The following is a 14,271-nucleotide window of genomic DNA, read 5'->3' on the forward strand; positions in this document are numbered from 1 at the left end:
AACCGCAAGGTTGGCGAATCCAACAAATGTAAAAACTGTGGGTTCAAAATGTAATGTAAGTGTCATGGCCCCTCCTCTCCTGGCAGGGGCGGTTCCTACTGCAGGCAGAGGAGGGTGGTTGGTGATTGGAGCCACCTGGGCTCAGGGTATTTCAATCCGGAGAGACTTGTTGAAATCTGAACAATACTTTATTATAACAGGTATAATATGATATTGCAAGTTGTTTGGGGCTTGGACTCCATCCTGCCGCAGAATAGACCCGGGGCCGGGATCTCGAGCCGAGACGAGGCATATCCCCCCCTTGGGAGTCCAGACACTGGTGGTGGTGGTGGTGGTGGTAGAGCCCAAGTTGCATAACCCTCCTGCTATGCCAGGTTCTGCTGTAGATTGGAGGTGTCAGGGGTGGTGGCGGGTCACCTTTGGGGGTGGTGGCGGGTCACCTTTGGGGCGTGCTGAAATGACAACTGACGGCAAAAGAGAAGAGAACAGTTTTTTAACGTTTGCCTGCCCCAATGCGATTGGTTTACGGTAACGACACCCACGTCTGATACTACCCGCCCCCGCCCCTAATCAGCTGGCCGTGCGCCCCCAGGGAGAGAGGAGGCCCCCAGGGAACGTCCAGTCTTCCTGACTGAATTTTCGCCTAAGGTTCATGTAAACTGCTTCACTAACCGTGCTCTGTCTCTCTGCTCCTCCAGGTATGATCCTGTTTTGTTTGTTCCTTTGTAGTTTTACACACACAGATTCCCGCATCCCTGCACTTTACCTTACATTATGACATTTTCACACCTCATTCCTTTTTCTTTGTTTAAAGTTAATAGTTTTGGTTTACAATAAAGAAAACCTTTTTGATTGGCCTATACCTTTTGTTCGTGTCCCCACATTTTTGCCACAGGCTATGAGCCGGCCTGTGACATAAGTCACTTTGGATAAAAGCGTCAGCTAAATGACCTGTAACGTAATGCCGCTTCATTCGCGTATGAATCAAAGGACAGGACGCGTGGGAAGCAAACAAGCGAAACGAGCGAATAAATCGCTGTGATTTAAAAAAATATATATAACATAACAGTACCGGGTGTGTTAGAACCCTCATTTATAGATGTCTCAGAACCCTTGTGTGTAAAAGGTCCCTCTGGTTCATTAAATGGGTACAACAACCACGCAATCGCAAAACAAAACACACGGAAAATATTCATCACGCTGAACGCTAGCATGCATACAAGCTAACGTTATGCTAACTAGCAAACTACCTGGCTAACAGCTTTGAGTTGGCACCACATGTAACACAACTGGTTATAGTTCCAGGTGTGCTTCATTCAAACACTCCCGTACTTACGGAGCATTGGAGCCGGTAGTCGTGGTTCTATCAACCCGTTCATGTCGCTCTGTTCCCGTAGAAACTTCGCCTCGTGCTGCATTCGGTCGAAGCTCTGCAAGCGTCTAAGAACTAGTTACAGATGTGAGCAGAGTTACGTGTTTAACAGAAGTGTTTCAAACTACCTGCATTACTATGTCAAAAAAACATCTTTTTAACAGCACATAGTCCGTAGTTTCAGATTTATAACATTTTAAGTGAAATATTAAATACATTGAAATCATGTCAAATTTCGCCGACCAGTTCATTAGTTATTATGAAAATCTTAATGTTAATATCGTCTCTCTTTCAACCTTACTTACAACATGACACATTTATCAATAAATTGACGTTTTTTGGCACGTTGATGTTTCACGGTTGAACAGACGTAAGTAGACCACGGTATCCATCACAGATTTACTGATGCAGAAATGGAGAAGACGTGCGCAGTATATTTTATAACTAATTATAGAAACTTATGAGGAGGTGAAGCATATAAGGGAATACGGCAGCTGTAATTAAACAGAAAAAGCCTGGCAGACAATCGCGATCCGACTGAATGCGGAAGGATTTTGAATTGCTTTTAATGATTGTTTTATGCAGGGGTCTTCAACGTTTTTCAGGCCAAGGACCCCCAAACTGATGGAGCAGGGACCCCCTATTCTACAGAGTTTCGTCCGCCATCTTTTATTTTTGAGCTTTGCGCTTTTACGTGAGCATGAACGTGATCTGATTGGCTGGTGCCTGTGCTGTCGTATCAGCATGAAAGGAGCTTTGAATGAACCGGTGCCCAGCTTCTCCATTAATTTATCCATTCGCTACAATATGTTGGATTTATGTTAATGTGTAACAATAAAGACAATAAATACAATTCTGATTCTGAAGACATTTAAATTTGTAGAAAAAAAATTGTCTCATCAACCAAAAATTTCGCGACCCCCCTGCAGTACCTCCGCGGACCCCCTGTTGAAGACCTCTGGTTTTATGTGTTGGTTTATTGCTGTGTTTGTGTGCTAAATGTGCTGGTTTTACTGTAAAGTGTCTTTGAGTAGCCTAACATGTAAAGCACTATACACATAAAATGTATTATTATTTTGCCTACTTTGCCTTAAAAGTGAGCAGAGGGAATTAATGTTCCTCTGGAAATTTACTCAAAAGACTAATTTCAAACACTTATTCACGATGCGAGAATATGTTTTAGAACAAAATATCTTTCTACAATTAATGTTCATACAGAACAAACAAGACTGGACAAAAAAGATCCTGGCAGCAGGTCAAGATAAAATATAAAAACATTTTGCAGGTTCGTAGTTTGAAGATGGTGTGGAAATGACTTACAAGATGCCTGCTCACATATTTTAACATATATGGCTGTATGCTGTTTGTTAAAAGTGCGAGATCTTTCCCGGACCGGTCGCAATAAAGGTACGAGGATGTATTGTACAGTTCGGGATACGGGTGTCTGCAGGACGATGGGGAGCATCGCGCCGCAGCAAATATAATTTTAGAGTCCTGAATTACATTCAGCTTAGGGCCCTTTGCCGCCCTACGCGGCGCTCCTGGGGCTGGATCGAGTCTCGAGAGGCGCCGTTTTAACAACATAACAAGAGCAACCACGAGCAGCCCGGACGTTTAGCTAGCTAGTTAGCTACGCGCTAACGCCATGTTCAGCTTCCATGCTCCGTTTTTAAATCAACGGGGACAGAATCGAGCATGGACAGATACGTGAGTAAGGGACATGAAGAAAAAGAAAACTCTTATCGCATTTCACTTTGTAATTGTATTCATGTAAATATGAAATATTTTTGGGAATTTTGAAACTCGAGCCAGTTGATTCTTTCGGCTTGGACAAAGAGAGAAGGGAGCTGAGCCTTGGTTCTTCTGATCGACCCACACATTTAAGGAGTAGAACACAGAAGGATAAGGGGAGAAGGTGAATGGTGCTGAAATCATGCTTTATTAAATCAGAAATACATTAAACTCAAGGAGGATGAGGTACAGATATTCAGATAAATCAAAGTGCAGGGCCTCTCGTCTTCTCTCAGGAGATGGTGTCGCTGTGGAGAACAAAGACTACCCTGAAACCACTAAAAGCTACACACACAACACTCTGAACACACAAACTCAAGATTAGCTAGCTAGACATCCTCCAAGAGGCAGCGCCGCTTCCTCTTCACTTCTTACTCATTATGGCCAGGAGGAAGCGGTGCTCCTTAAACTAAAATAAACCCGCTGCTGGACGGCGGCGAAGCGACTTGTGCCGCTCGCGCCCCGCCGCCGTCCTGGCGTCAGTCGGTTGGAGCTCTAGACGCCGCTAAACGTGAGGGTACGCAAACGGCGCCTGGGGCCTTAACACTAGCGGTGCGACTCGTAGGAAAGTTTAATAAATATGTGTGCCGCTCGCGGGGGAGCGCGTGGGGACCTTTGTCGTGGTGTAACGTCGTCGGGGAGCCTCTCGACCCGCCGAGGCAGCTTCAGACTTCAACGTGTGGTTGAGGCGCAGTTTAGTTTCTCCGTCTGACGGGGTATTCATTCCTTGAGGAACTTTCTCCCGTCAAACTACACTTAGTTTCACTTAGTTTCAGTTCATATATTATTGTCATAAATAACAATGCATACATTTCCCATAACCGTTCAATTCGGCTATATACATTATGTACATGTCAGAAAAGTTGTTTAAAAATCTTTTAAAAGCCTTAATTGTCCAATATAACACATTTTATAACAACATTAGACTTGAGTCTAGTTTGGCATAAATTAATGTCAAGTTTGGTGCAAAAATAGTTCATATTTACAAGAACAGGAATCCAGAGCTTTACTATGTAGGTTATCGTTGCTAATTCACTAAATAAAAGGTTCTGGTTGAGGGAGAAAAACTGGGGGGGAATAATAAATTCTTTTTTTTTCTTCACATGGAGCGGACGTGCACATTGACAGTGGCGGAGGCAGAGCCGAGCTCGTTGGAGAGCCGAAGGGTGTAGGCGCCGCCGTCGGCCTCCTTCACCGCAGAGATCACCAGGGTGGAGAGGTCGGTGCCGGTCTCGACACGGCACCGGCCGTCCCTGTCAGGGAGGGGCTGCCCCGAGCGGACCCACTGGACCGAAGGTGCGGGATCTCCAGAGAAAACCCCAGCCACGCTCAGGGGCTGGCCCGGCTCGGTGCTGACGTCCCGCGGGAGGTTCTCAATCTTCGGGGGGGCGCCTGGAGACGAGGAGGAGGATGAGGTCAGAGGTCAAGAATTCAAATGTGTGAACAAGAGCTTAATTAAAATAATCATAAGAAAAAGATAATTATTAACCTTATTATTAACTGTCTTTAATGCAGTCTTATCGGTTATCTTACTGTTGAACACTATAATTTAACATGTAATGAATCATAAGAATAATAAGAGTAATTTTCTCATCATCACCTGCAAATTTGGTGGCATTTGGATAACTGGAGAAAAAAAAAATCTTTCTGGCGGCCTTTTTTTTGGTTTGTTTGTTTGACCAGTTTCTTAACTGTTATCATAACTTCATGTTCACTGAGTCCCATCTTATGGAATGAGTCAATAACCTACTACATTAGCATTGCTTATTGTTTATAATTCTTCATAACCATCACTGAATATTTATTTTTAAAATATTACAAACATTTATTTTTTATGACTGGAACCCTTGATGCAAAAGTTTCAGAATCCAGTTGATGATATGAGCCTTATTGTTAAATGAGCAGGACTCATTATCACCTCTTTACTCACAAACATCTCTACATCCTGTTATTTCGAATCAAAGTAACCATACACATGGAAGCATCTCACCTCGTTTGAGCCTCAGTGAGGAGGAGGAGGAGGAGGAGACATCGGCATGCGAGTGAGCAGACATTTCCATGACGTGGCTGCTGGAGCTCATGGACACCACTGACTCAGCCGTCATGGCCGACATGCTAGACGCAGACATGCTTTGATACGAATACTCGGCCGCCCCCGTCAGAACGGAAGAGTTCGATATACTTTCCTGCATACTTGCAGCAGAAACTCTTTGTTCCACAATTAGCATTTGTGTTGGTTCTTCAACAAGAGCTGCAAGGATGCAAAAGGACAAACACATTTCTCACATCACAATGTCCACGAGTTCACGGGCGGATCGAAAGCTAGGGGGCTCAAGCTCTGTCCTTTGAGTGGAATGTTAAGGGTTTCTTTGGTGTAGGGCAGACGACATGTTAGACACAGAGTGTGTAACCGTGTTAGTTTAGACGCAGCAGAAACTCACTGGTTACGCTGAGAGAGGACGTCGCGGAGCACTGCCCGAACTGATTGGTGGCTTTTATGGTGTATTTCCCACTGTCTGCCACCGTGGCTTCACAGATCTCCAGAGTGTGCACAGCCAGGGACGTGCTCAGTCTCACGTTGGACGACACAGATATCTGCAAAGAGAAAGTTGTGTTCACTATTTCTCTTTAAATAAATTTACCCAATAAATAGACCACAAATTACTTTCAGTAGACTACTCACCGTCATGTTGTCTTTTAACCACTCCACCTTGGGGGAAGGATCTCCTACAAGTTCACACGTGAATTTGACTCGTTGGCCCTCGTTGACGTTCTGGGATCTGGGCCGAACCAGGATCTGTGGCGCGTCCGACTGCTCGGACACGACCGTCCTATCAAATGGACAATGGACCTTCGCCTCCTCCACAGCGGACAGGACCTCATCGTGGACTATTTCCTGTTTCATGACTTCCTCTGAGACTTCCGCTTTGGTGTTGCAGCTTTTTGAGCCTGAAGAGGGGAAATAAATGGAAGCGTTAGGAAACAATCAGAATGCTTTAAGCTGCAGGGTTTATTCGGGCTACTTGCTTCCACCAGCAAGTGTGTTCCTACCTTGTACAGTGACTGTGCAGCTGGTCGACACTACTCTAGCACCATTGCTGGCGGTGCACTTGTACAGCCCGCTATCAGAGACCTCCATTTCATAGATCTCCAGATAAGCTGAGCCATGCTTCTCAAAAATGTCATACTTTCCTCCCTGAGACAAAGCCTGTAAATCGTGACAATATGATTCAGTTACTCACCAACTCAAATGACACTTTTGTATATGAACAGTAGAACATTTTAAATGGTTATAATCAGTTACCTCTCCATCCTTCATCCATGAGATGGTGGGTTTGGAATCTCCTGTCACCTTCACAGAGAGCTTGACGATGGAGTTGGAGGCGGCAGTGACGTCGCTTAGCCCGACGGAGAAGGACAGCTTCGTCTCGAGAGTTGGTGACATCACGCTCTTTGGTGACTTGATTGGAGAAGTGCACCATTCCTTCTCGGTTGGAGTTGGGGATTTGGGAGTTGGGGACTTTGGTGAGACCGGTGACTTGATTCTCTGAGGTGACTTAATTGGTTCGGGAGACTTGACCCTTAGAGGAGATTTCACCGGTTCAGGGGACTTTGTAAGAGGCGACTTTGCCTCTGGGGAGGTGATCCTGGGAGGGGCGACCACCTTCTCCATGGACTCAGACTTGCGAATGGCCAGAGAGAATTGGGTCTCTTGTTTGCCTCCGGCATTTTCCACCAGCAGAGTGTAGCTGCCTTCATCTGACGCCTCAACAGCTGAGATCTCGAAAGAAGAGTTGTACTGAGTGGAGACAATGTGATGTCGGACAGAGGAACCAATAACTTCTCCTTCGTGCAGCCAGGTGATAGAAGGTGCTGGCTCGCCATCCACATCGCACTCAAACCTGGCGAGACTTCCCTCCTCCACAGTCAGGGATTGGGGCTTGCTCAGGATCTTGGCAGGAACACTAGACTTTTCAACAACGGTGGTGGACTTTTTCAAAGTTTCAGTAGAACTTTCCTTAACCATTGTCTGAGAGGAGGAGACGTGATAAACCTCTGTTCTGGTCATTTCTGGCAAGTGGGAGGATGGAGGCTCCTCGTCTTTGCGGAATGAAGAGAAGGCAGCATATTCTGCTCCTGCTACATCCAATGTGGCATAGTCAGAAGTTTCCCCTTTGGCATTCTTGCAAACCACGCGGTAAGTGCCGGAGTCTTCAGTCTCACAGTTGCTGATCTTGAGAGTCAGAACCCCATTGATGTTAGTCATGTGGTATTTGCTGGTCTGATGGATCTCTTTGTCATTGTGGAACCACTTGACCTGAGGCTCTGGTTTGGCCTGGATATTCAGGGTGAATTTTGTGACGGAGCCGTGAGGTACTCGATGAGATCGCAGCCTGATTGTAATACGTGGGGTGTGGTCAAGGCTGAATGGAGGCTGTGTCCCCACCTTAATGGTCCTCTCCACCGATCTTCTCTCTAATCTTAGAGCCTGCTTTCTCTCCTCATACCTGGAGGCAAAGTCCACCTCAGGAACGGTCACTTCAGTCTTGGCAGCCTGATCTGGGGTCGTAGTTCTTCTGACAGGTTCAGGTATTTGGAGCTTCTTGATTGGTTTAGGAACATATTCGCGGGTGAAAGATGTCAGGTGCTCAGATTCAATGGCCTCAGAGAATTTTGCTAAAGTGTTGGTTGATTCTTTTTTTAATGTCCGAGTCTTCTCCTCAAACTCCATGCGCTTGATTTCACTCTTGTAAGCGGACATTCTCTGAGCGGTTGTGTGTGGGCGCAGCAGCTCCTGTTCCTCCCTCTCATCATACACCTTCTGATTCTGTCTTGGAGCTTTGTATGTGGCTTTGTCGTGACGCTGGCGGAGGTCAACAAAACTTGTGCCAGCATCGTATTTAGACGGAATCCGGTAGGAGTCATATCTGTAGATTTTGTCTTCCTCTGGGTCATCACTGTAGACCTTTCTCGGAGAGGAAGGACGCAGGGCGGACAGTTCAAAGCGAACAGGACTGTGCCTCGGTGGAGAAGCCGAGAAACCAAGCTCCAGCTCTTCCTCCAGACGCAGCCTCTCCTCCTCAGTTCTCTTCATGGACAGGTATTCATTCACAGGAAGCAGTAGCTCCTCGTCCGACAGGTCGCCCAGGGACCTCCTCCTGATCCTGTGGTAGGCCTCCATCTCAGGGGAAGGGGTGCGATGCCTTGCAGGCCTCACAGTCTCCAAGTCATCCTGAGTCAAGAGCGAGATGCGCCATTTAGGCTTATAGTGGTCCTTAATCCGGATGGGCACCTCGTAGAACTGCTCCCACCTGGAGAGGCGGATACGCTTCATTCTCTTCTGCTTGATTTTATCCATAGGCTCAGGGAACTCGTACTGATCCCGCAGTGTCTTGTACCATTTCATGTCAGAGAGTGGCTGGAAGTGTTTTATTTCTATATCCTCCTCAAGAGCCGCTGGGTTCATGACCCGAGGAGGCGGCACGTCATAGGGCATACGCAGCCTCTTCTCATCAGCCCGTTTCTTCTTCTCCTGTTTTTCTTTCTGTATCTCAGCCTCGGTCTTCTCGCCCTTCTTAGTCGTCACAGCGGGTTTGAACATGGTGGCTGCCTCCCTGACAGCTTGCACTGCTGCCGGTGGTAAAGGTATGAAAACGGTGTCGGCCAAAATCTGTGACAGACGAACCTTCTTATCTAACTCCATCTTCCCAGCCATTAACTTCTTCTCCTTTTCACTGGGCTCATATTCCTTCTTCACATGGGTGACCCGTTCTACTTTGAGTGTTGCCTGGCAACTAGCAGATCCAGCCGAATTGGTCGCAGTCACTCTGTACACACCAGAGTCCTCGGAGAGAGTATCTCTCACATGAAGGATAAAGTAATCCAGACCCTCGTGCACAACCTCAATAGATGGTCCGAAGGCTAAAGGCATGCCATCCTTCTCCCACTTCAGGACAGGATGGCCCGATACTCTAATCTCAAAGCGTACATTCTGGCCCTCTCTGCACTCGACATTTGCGAGCAGACGTTTGAACATGGGCCTCAGGGTGAGGTCTGCCGGTTTAGGTCGAGGAACAACGGTAAGGCGGGCCTTGCAGCTGTCGTCCCCAAACCTGTTACGGGCCACAACGCTGTACTCTGCATCATCCTCATTCTCAAGTTTGTGGATAATCATTTGGTACAGACCCTTGTCGCTGATGAAAGTGTATTTTTTGTCATCTTCTCCAGGGATGAGCTTCTGTCCGGATTTGTGCCAGACGACACGCGGTTCAGGGTGAACGGTGATGGTTACGCTAAAGCGCACATCCTCACCAATGTAGGATGTGCGATTGACCAGAGGAAGGGTGAACTCCGGTGGCTTCTGAAGCATTCTGGCAGTGTCGACTCTGCGCTTTGTCTTTTTGACGACTCGGGTGGTGAAGAAATCACGGTAAGATCTAACGCCGTTGACGAACAGCTCTGCATAAGCACTATCCTCACCATACTCATTTACGACCTTACATCTGTACGTGCCGTCATCTGCTCTTGTGACCTTGTTGATGGTGATCACAGCCAGGCCATCCTCATACTCGGTTTCATACTTGTCACCAGCCTCAAGCTGCCTGACGCCACAGTACCAGGTCACTTCAGTCGTGCTATCGTAGTTTTCAATGTTGCAGATGAATTTCACAATGTCTCCCTCATTCCCCACTACATGACCGACCTGGCCTCCAACAGGACCGTGTTCAAACGGCGCGATCTTCACCTTGGAGACGAAGACGCCACGCTGGGACCTGATGGAGCCTCCGCTGGCCAAGCGAGCTGCAGAGACAACAGTTTTCCACTCTTTCCTCACCATTGTCTGGTAGTACCTCTTGTGTCTTACGGTCTGGATGGCCCTGGTGCTGATCTCCTCTGCGGGTTTGGTTAACCACGCATGTGCCAGAGCCTCAGCAGCAGACATACGATGCTTTCGTTCCTTTGTCATCAAGCGATCGGTAAAGTCTAATGCATCAACACTGACCTGCTTGAAGGACTCATCGTCGTAGCTATAAGCAGCGTTTGAGATGTTGTCAATCATCTGTTGGTTGGTCTCAGCTGTGAATGGATTCAGTCCACTGAGGAGCACATAGGCGAGGACACCAACCGACCACATGTCAGTAACGGTGCTAACCATGTCAGACTGGTGGATCTCAGGGGCAGCATACTCTGCAGTGGTATACTGGATCTTTATTTGGTCTCCAGGAGTCAGGTGTCTGGACTGGCCCAACTCAATAATCTTTACATTACAGCTGGTTCTAGTTGTGTACACAATGTTTTCTGGTCTGATATCAAAGTGACCAAAGCTCTCAGCATGCAGAAACTCAAGCGCTGAGCAGATCTGCCTGATGTAATTAGTAATCTCCCGCTCATTAAGCTCAAAATCAGCTGTGTTGAGGCGCTCGAAAATGTCAACGCCAGAGATAAAGTCATAGATCATCACCAGCTCCTCAGGGCTTTCGAAAGACTCGTGGAGGAGAAGGTAGTTGGTATGTTTGGCAAGATTCAATGTGGCGATTTCCTTCTTGACAATTGCTTGATCGGCGCCTCTCACCTTGAAGAATTTAGCCATGTAGGTCTTCTCAGAGCTAATGTTAACACAGCGGTGGACAATGGCAAACTGACCTCTGCCCAATTCCTCTGCAATGGCATATTTGTTGTGCATGTTCTTGGCCTCAGAGTGAACCTTGCCCCTGGGGACGTGGCCACTGTCGTCAACCTCCCTATCATAGAGCAGAACTCTTGATTTGTCCTCTTTGGTCATCACTGGTCCACTGGACTCAGATGGAGCACTTTGTCCAAATTTATTCTCGGCGATAATTCTGAACTGATAGCTGGTACCTCCAAAGAGATTGATCACTGTATAGTGGGTGTCACGGGACTGGGCAACACGCTCCCACCGCTCGGCAGTGGTGGGGCACTTCTCAATGATGTAGCTAATGACCCTGCTGCCTCCGTCGTTGGCCGGGGCCACCCAGTTCAGCGTGACCGAGTCTCTGGAGACGTCACTGGCTTGGACTCCACGCGGAGGATCGGGAACGTCGGCTACGTCCAGCTCGACCGTTTGCTGGTCAATGCCGAATCTGTTCTTGGCGCAGACAATGTAGAAACCGGCATCCTTCTTCTCGACTCCATTGGTAAACACCAAAGAGGTAAACGATCTGGTGACAATGACCTGGTAGTGGCCATTGCTGTCAATAAGATCTTGTCCCTTCTGCCATGTGATGACAGGATCTGGTTTGCCACTGAAAGGAATCTTGATGTTGATCAGCTCTCCACGCAGGGCAGGGATGGCTTCTTTGTCCTTCAGGTTCTTCGGGAGGTGAATCTTGGCAGGGACTGGAAATGAGAGAAATTGTTTGAGTTTGATATGTATTGGTTTCACATTTCAGTATTAGAAAAGATTTAGTTGGAAAAGGTGGGTATCTTTGTGCTTACCTTCCACATCCAGAGAGACTGTAGCACAAATGGAACCTCCCTGATTGGTGGCTCTGATCTGGTACACAGTGGAGTCTTCCTCATCAGCCTCAGTGATGACCAACTGGTGGTAGCCTCCCTTGAACTCTTGTATCTTAATCTTCTTGCCATCAGAGGGAATCTCCTTTCCTCGTCTAAACCATTTAATCACAGGCTTCGGCTGCCCTATGATCTTGCAGACGAGGGTAGCCTTGCTCTTGTACTTGACGCTCATGTTCCTCAGCTCCTCTTTAAAAGCAGGAGCACGAATCTCTAAAGCTGTGGCTGGAACAATAGGAGCAGTCTCCTCACTGTAGTTGCTCTGTCCACCAAGGTTCTCACACTTTACACGGAAGATGCACTCGGCACCTTCGGTCAGATGCTTGACGGAGATCACCGTCTGTTTGATCTCATCAGTGGTTACCGGAGTCCAACTGCTCCATTCCTTCTTGTCCATCTTGTGCTTCTTCTCAAGGCAGTAGCTCTTGATCTTGGACCCGCCATCGCTAAGTGGAGGCTTCCAGGAAACCACACAGGAGTCTTTGGTGATTCCAGAAACAACTGGTGACAGAGGTGGTGATGGTTTCTCTGTGTACCGGAATATAGAAATCACAAACCATTGTCAAAACGTTTGCATCTTTTAAAATTGTCTTTGATCTCACATTGTGAAACATGACATTATAAAGTATTCTGAAGCATTTATTTACCAGGCTGGCTCTTGATAAGGATTGGGGACGCAAGTTCCAGTGGTTCACTGTTGCCATAGCGATTCTGGGCGTACACACGGAAGAAGTACCCTGCGCTGTCAACGAGGTTGGGTACGCGGCAAGATATGCCGTTAATGGATGACGACACTAGTTCCCACTCAGTGCAGTCCTTGTCCTCCCGTTTCTCCACAATGTAGTTGGTGATCATGCAGCCACCGTCGTCCTGCGGGGCCTTCCAGCTGATTATGACGGAGTTCTTCAAGAGAGCATCCAGCACAATGGGACCCTGAGGCATCTCAGGTTTGTCTGGAAACAGTATTGTGTAATTTATAAATCTATCACTCTATCACTCTTAGGCACGTACTTCAATTAATGGACACCAACATACCGTAAATCTCGACATTGAATGCGGCGTCAGCTCTGCCAAAGTGGTTGTGCAGTCTGATCCTGTATTTCCCGCCGTGAATTCTGCGCTGCACATTCTTGATCACCAGGTGTGTGTAATATTCAGTGGTCTCGATGCTGAGGTCCTCTGTGTTCTCCAGGGTCTTTGCTCCATGCAGCCACATGATCTTTGGCTCTGGACGGCCAATGTAGACGGCATGGATACGCAAAGTGGACCCCAGGCCGGCGAAGTAGGTTTCCTTTAGCGGGTAATCAGGGTGAAAGGATGCAGCAGCCTCCAGCACCAGAGGGCCCGTGGTCTCGGCTTCTCCGGCGTCGTTGATGGCCTTGCAGGTGTACTCACCCTCATCTTCCTGCTGGTCCGTCATAATGGAAAGCGAGTGGTTGCGGCCGTCGGAGCTCATCTCATACTTGCGGGACTCAACAATCTCCTTGCCGGCATGGTACCACTTGATATCGGGGAGAGGTCTGCCAATAATCTGGCACTTCATGACGGCAGGTTGGCCAAGCTTGGCAGTCACTTCATCCATTTCCTTTCTCAGGCCTGGTTTAGTTTCAACTGCACATACAAAACCAGAATGAATATTTGGGGAAAGTGTGCTACATTTTGTAATGTCTCATAGTAACGGTTACTTTAGAAGAGCAGGTTGGGGAAATGCTTACAAAAAGATCCCCCCAGTATACTTCAGTGTACTCACCACTCAGTTTGGTCTTGATGCACGTGGCAGTCCTACGAGGTCTACTCATTCCGGTCTCATTCTCAGCAAACACTCTGAATTCGTACTCTGTTGCTTCAGCCAGTCCAGGCACGGTAAACTCTTTTTCTTTCAGCCTCTGCTTGTTGGACTTCTTCCAGTTACTCTCAATGGACTTCCTGTACTCCACCCAGTAGCCCATGACCTCCTTTCCACCATCGCACTCTGGAGCTTGCCAGCGGATGGTGATGAAGTTCTTTGTCACGTTCACTGTGTCAATTTCGCCTGGTTGACTTGGTTTGTCTGGAAGGAAAGAAACAATTCAATTTCGTGACTGAATGACATCAAAAAACAATTTGCCTTTTTATTCTGATGCTGTTTTTTAAAAACGTTCTGAGCGAAAGTGAAAGAGTGACAGTATAGGTCTACTTGATTAACTCATTGATTGGAGAAAGTCCCATTAACTGTAGCAAAGCTTTTAATTAAGTGGAGACTCACCAAATGGATCCTTGCATGTGACCGGGTCAGACACAAGACCAGCCTCGCTCTCACCGATGTTGTTGACAGCAACAATGCGGAACTGGTATTCTGCATCGGGGGTAAGTCCGGGCAGGGTAAACATGCTGGAAGTGATCTTGGTCTGGTGTCGGGACCATGTTTCAGCGGACACAACCTTGTACTCAACAAAGTAGCCAGTGATGGCAGAACCACCGTCTTCCTTTGGTCTGGACCAGGCCAACGCCACTGAACTCTTGGTGACGTCCATGATCTCTGGTTGGGTGCTTATAGGCTCAGGGGGAGCTAGTTTAAAACAATGGTGAGGGTT

General features: G+C 47.4%; 1 protein-coding gene and 1 long non-coding RNA gene across 2 annotated transcripts in view; both read right to left on the reverse strand.

Moving 5' to 3' along the window:
* Nucleotides 1–368: 368 nt before the first annotated feature.
* On the reverse strand, nt 369–1,474 carry LOC144388808 (uncharacterized). Its single transcript, XR_013453069.1, has 2 exons — nt 1,337–1,474; nt 369–464 (listed from the first exon to the last, which is right to left on the reverse strand). It is a non-coding gene; the product is annotated as an uncharacterized LOC144388808 (long non-coding RNA).
* A 1,816-nt stretch (nt 1,475–3,290) lies between these two features.
* The window catches only part of LOC120834350 (titin), a 164,468-nt gene continuing 153,487 nt past the window's right edge, over nt 3,291–14,271 (reverse strand). Inside the window, 11 exon segments of the mRNA XM_078091003.1 lie at nt 3,291–4,555; nt 5,154–5,414; nt 5,605–5,758; nt 5,847–6,112; nt 6,215–6,371; nt 6,468–11,521; nt 11,621–12,226; nt 12,346–12,651; nt 12,734–13,309; nt 13,449–13,748; nt 13,944–14,246. Coding sequence (XP_077947129.1) covers nt 4,263–4,555; nt 5,154–5,414; nt 5,605–5,758; nt 5,847–6,112; nt 6,215–6,371; nt 6,468–11,521; nt 11,621–12,226; nt 12,346–12,651; nt 12,734–13,309; nt 13,449–13,748; nt 13,944–14,246 — 8,276 coding nt within the window. The 3' untranslated portion in view covers nt 3,291–4,262.

The sequence above is a fragment of the Gasterosteus aculeatus genome, chromosome 16 (genome assembly GCF_964276395.1).
Source record: "Gasterosteus aculeatus chromosome 16, fGasAcu3.hap1.1, whole genome shotgun sequence".
NCBI lineage: Eukaryota > Metazoa > Chordata > Actinopteri > Perciformes > Gasterosteidae > Gasterosteus > Gasterosteus aculeatus.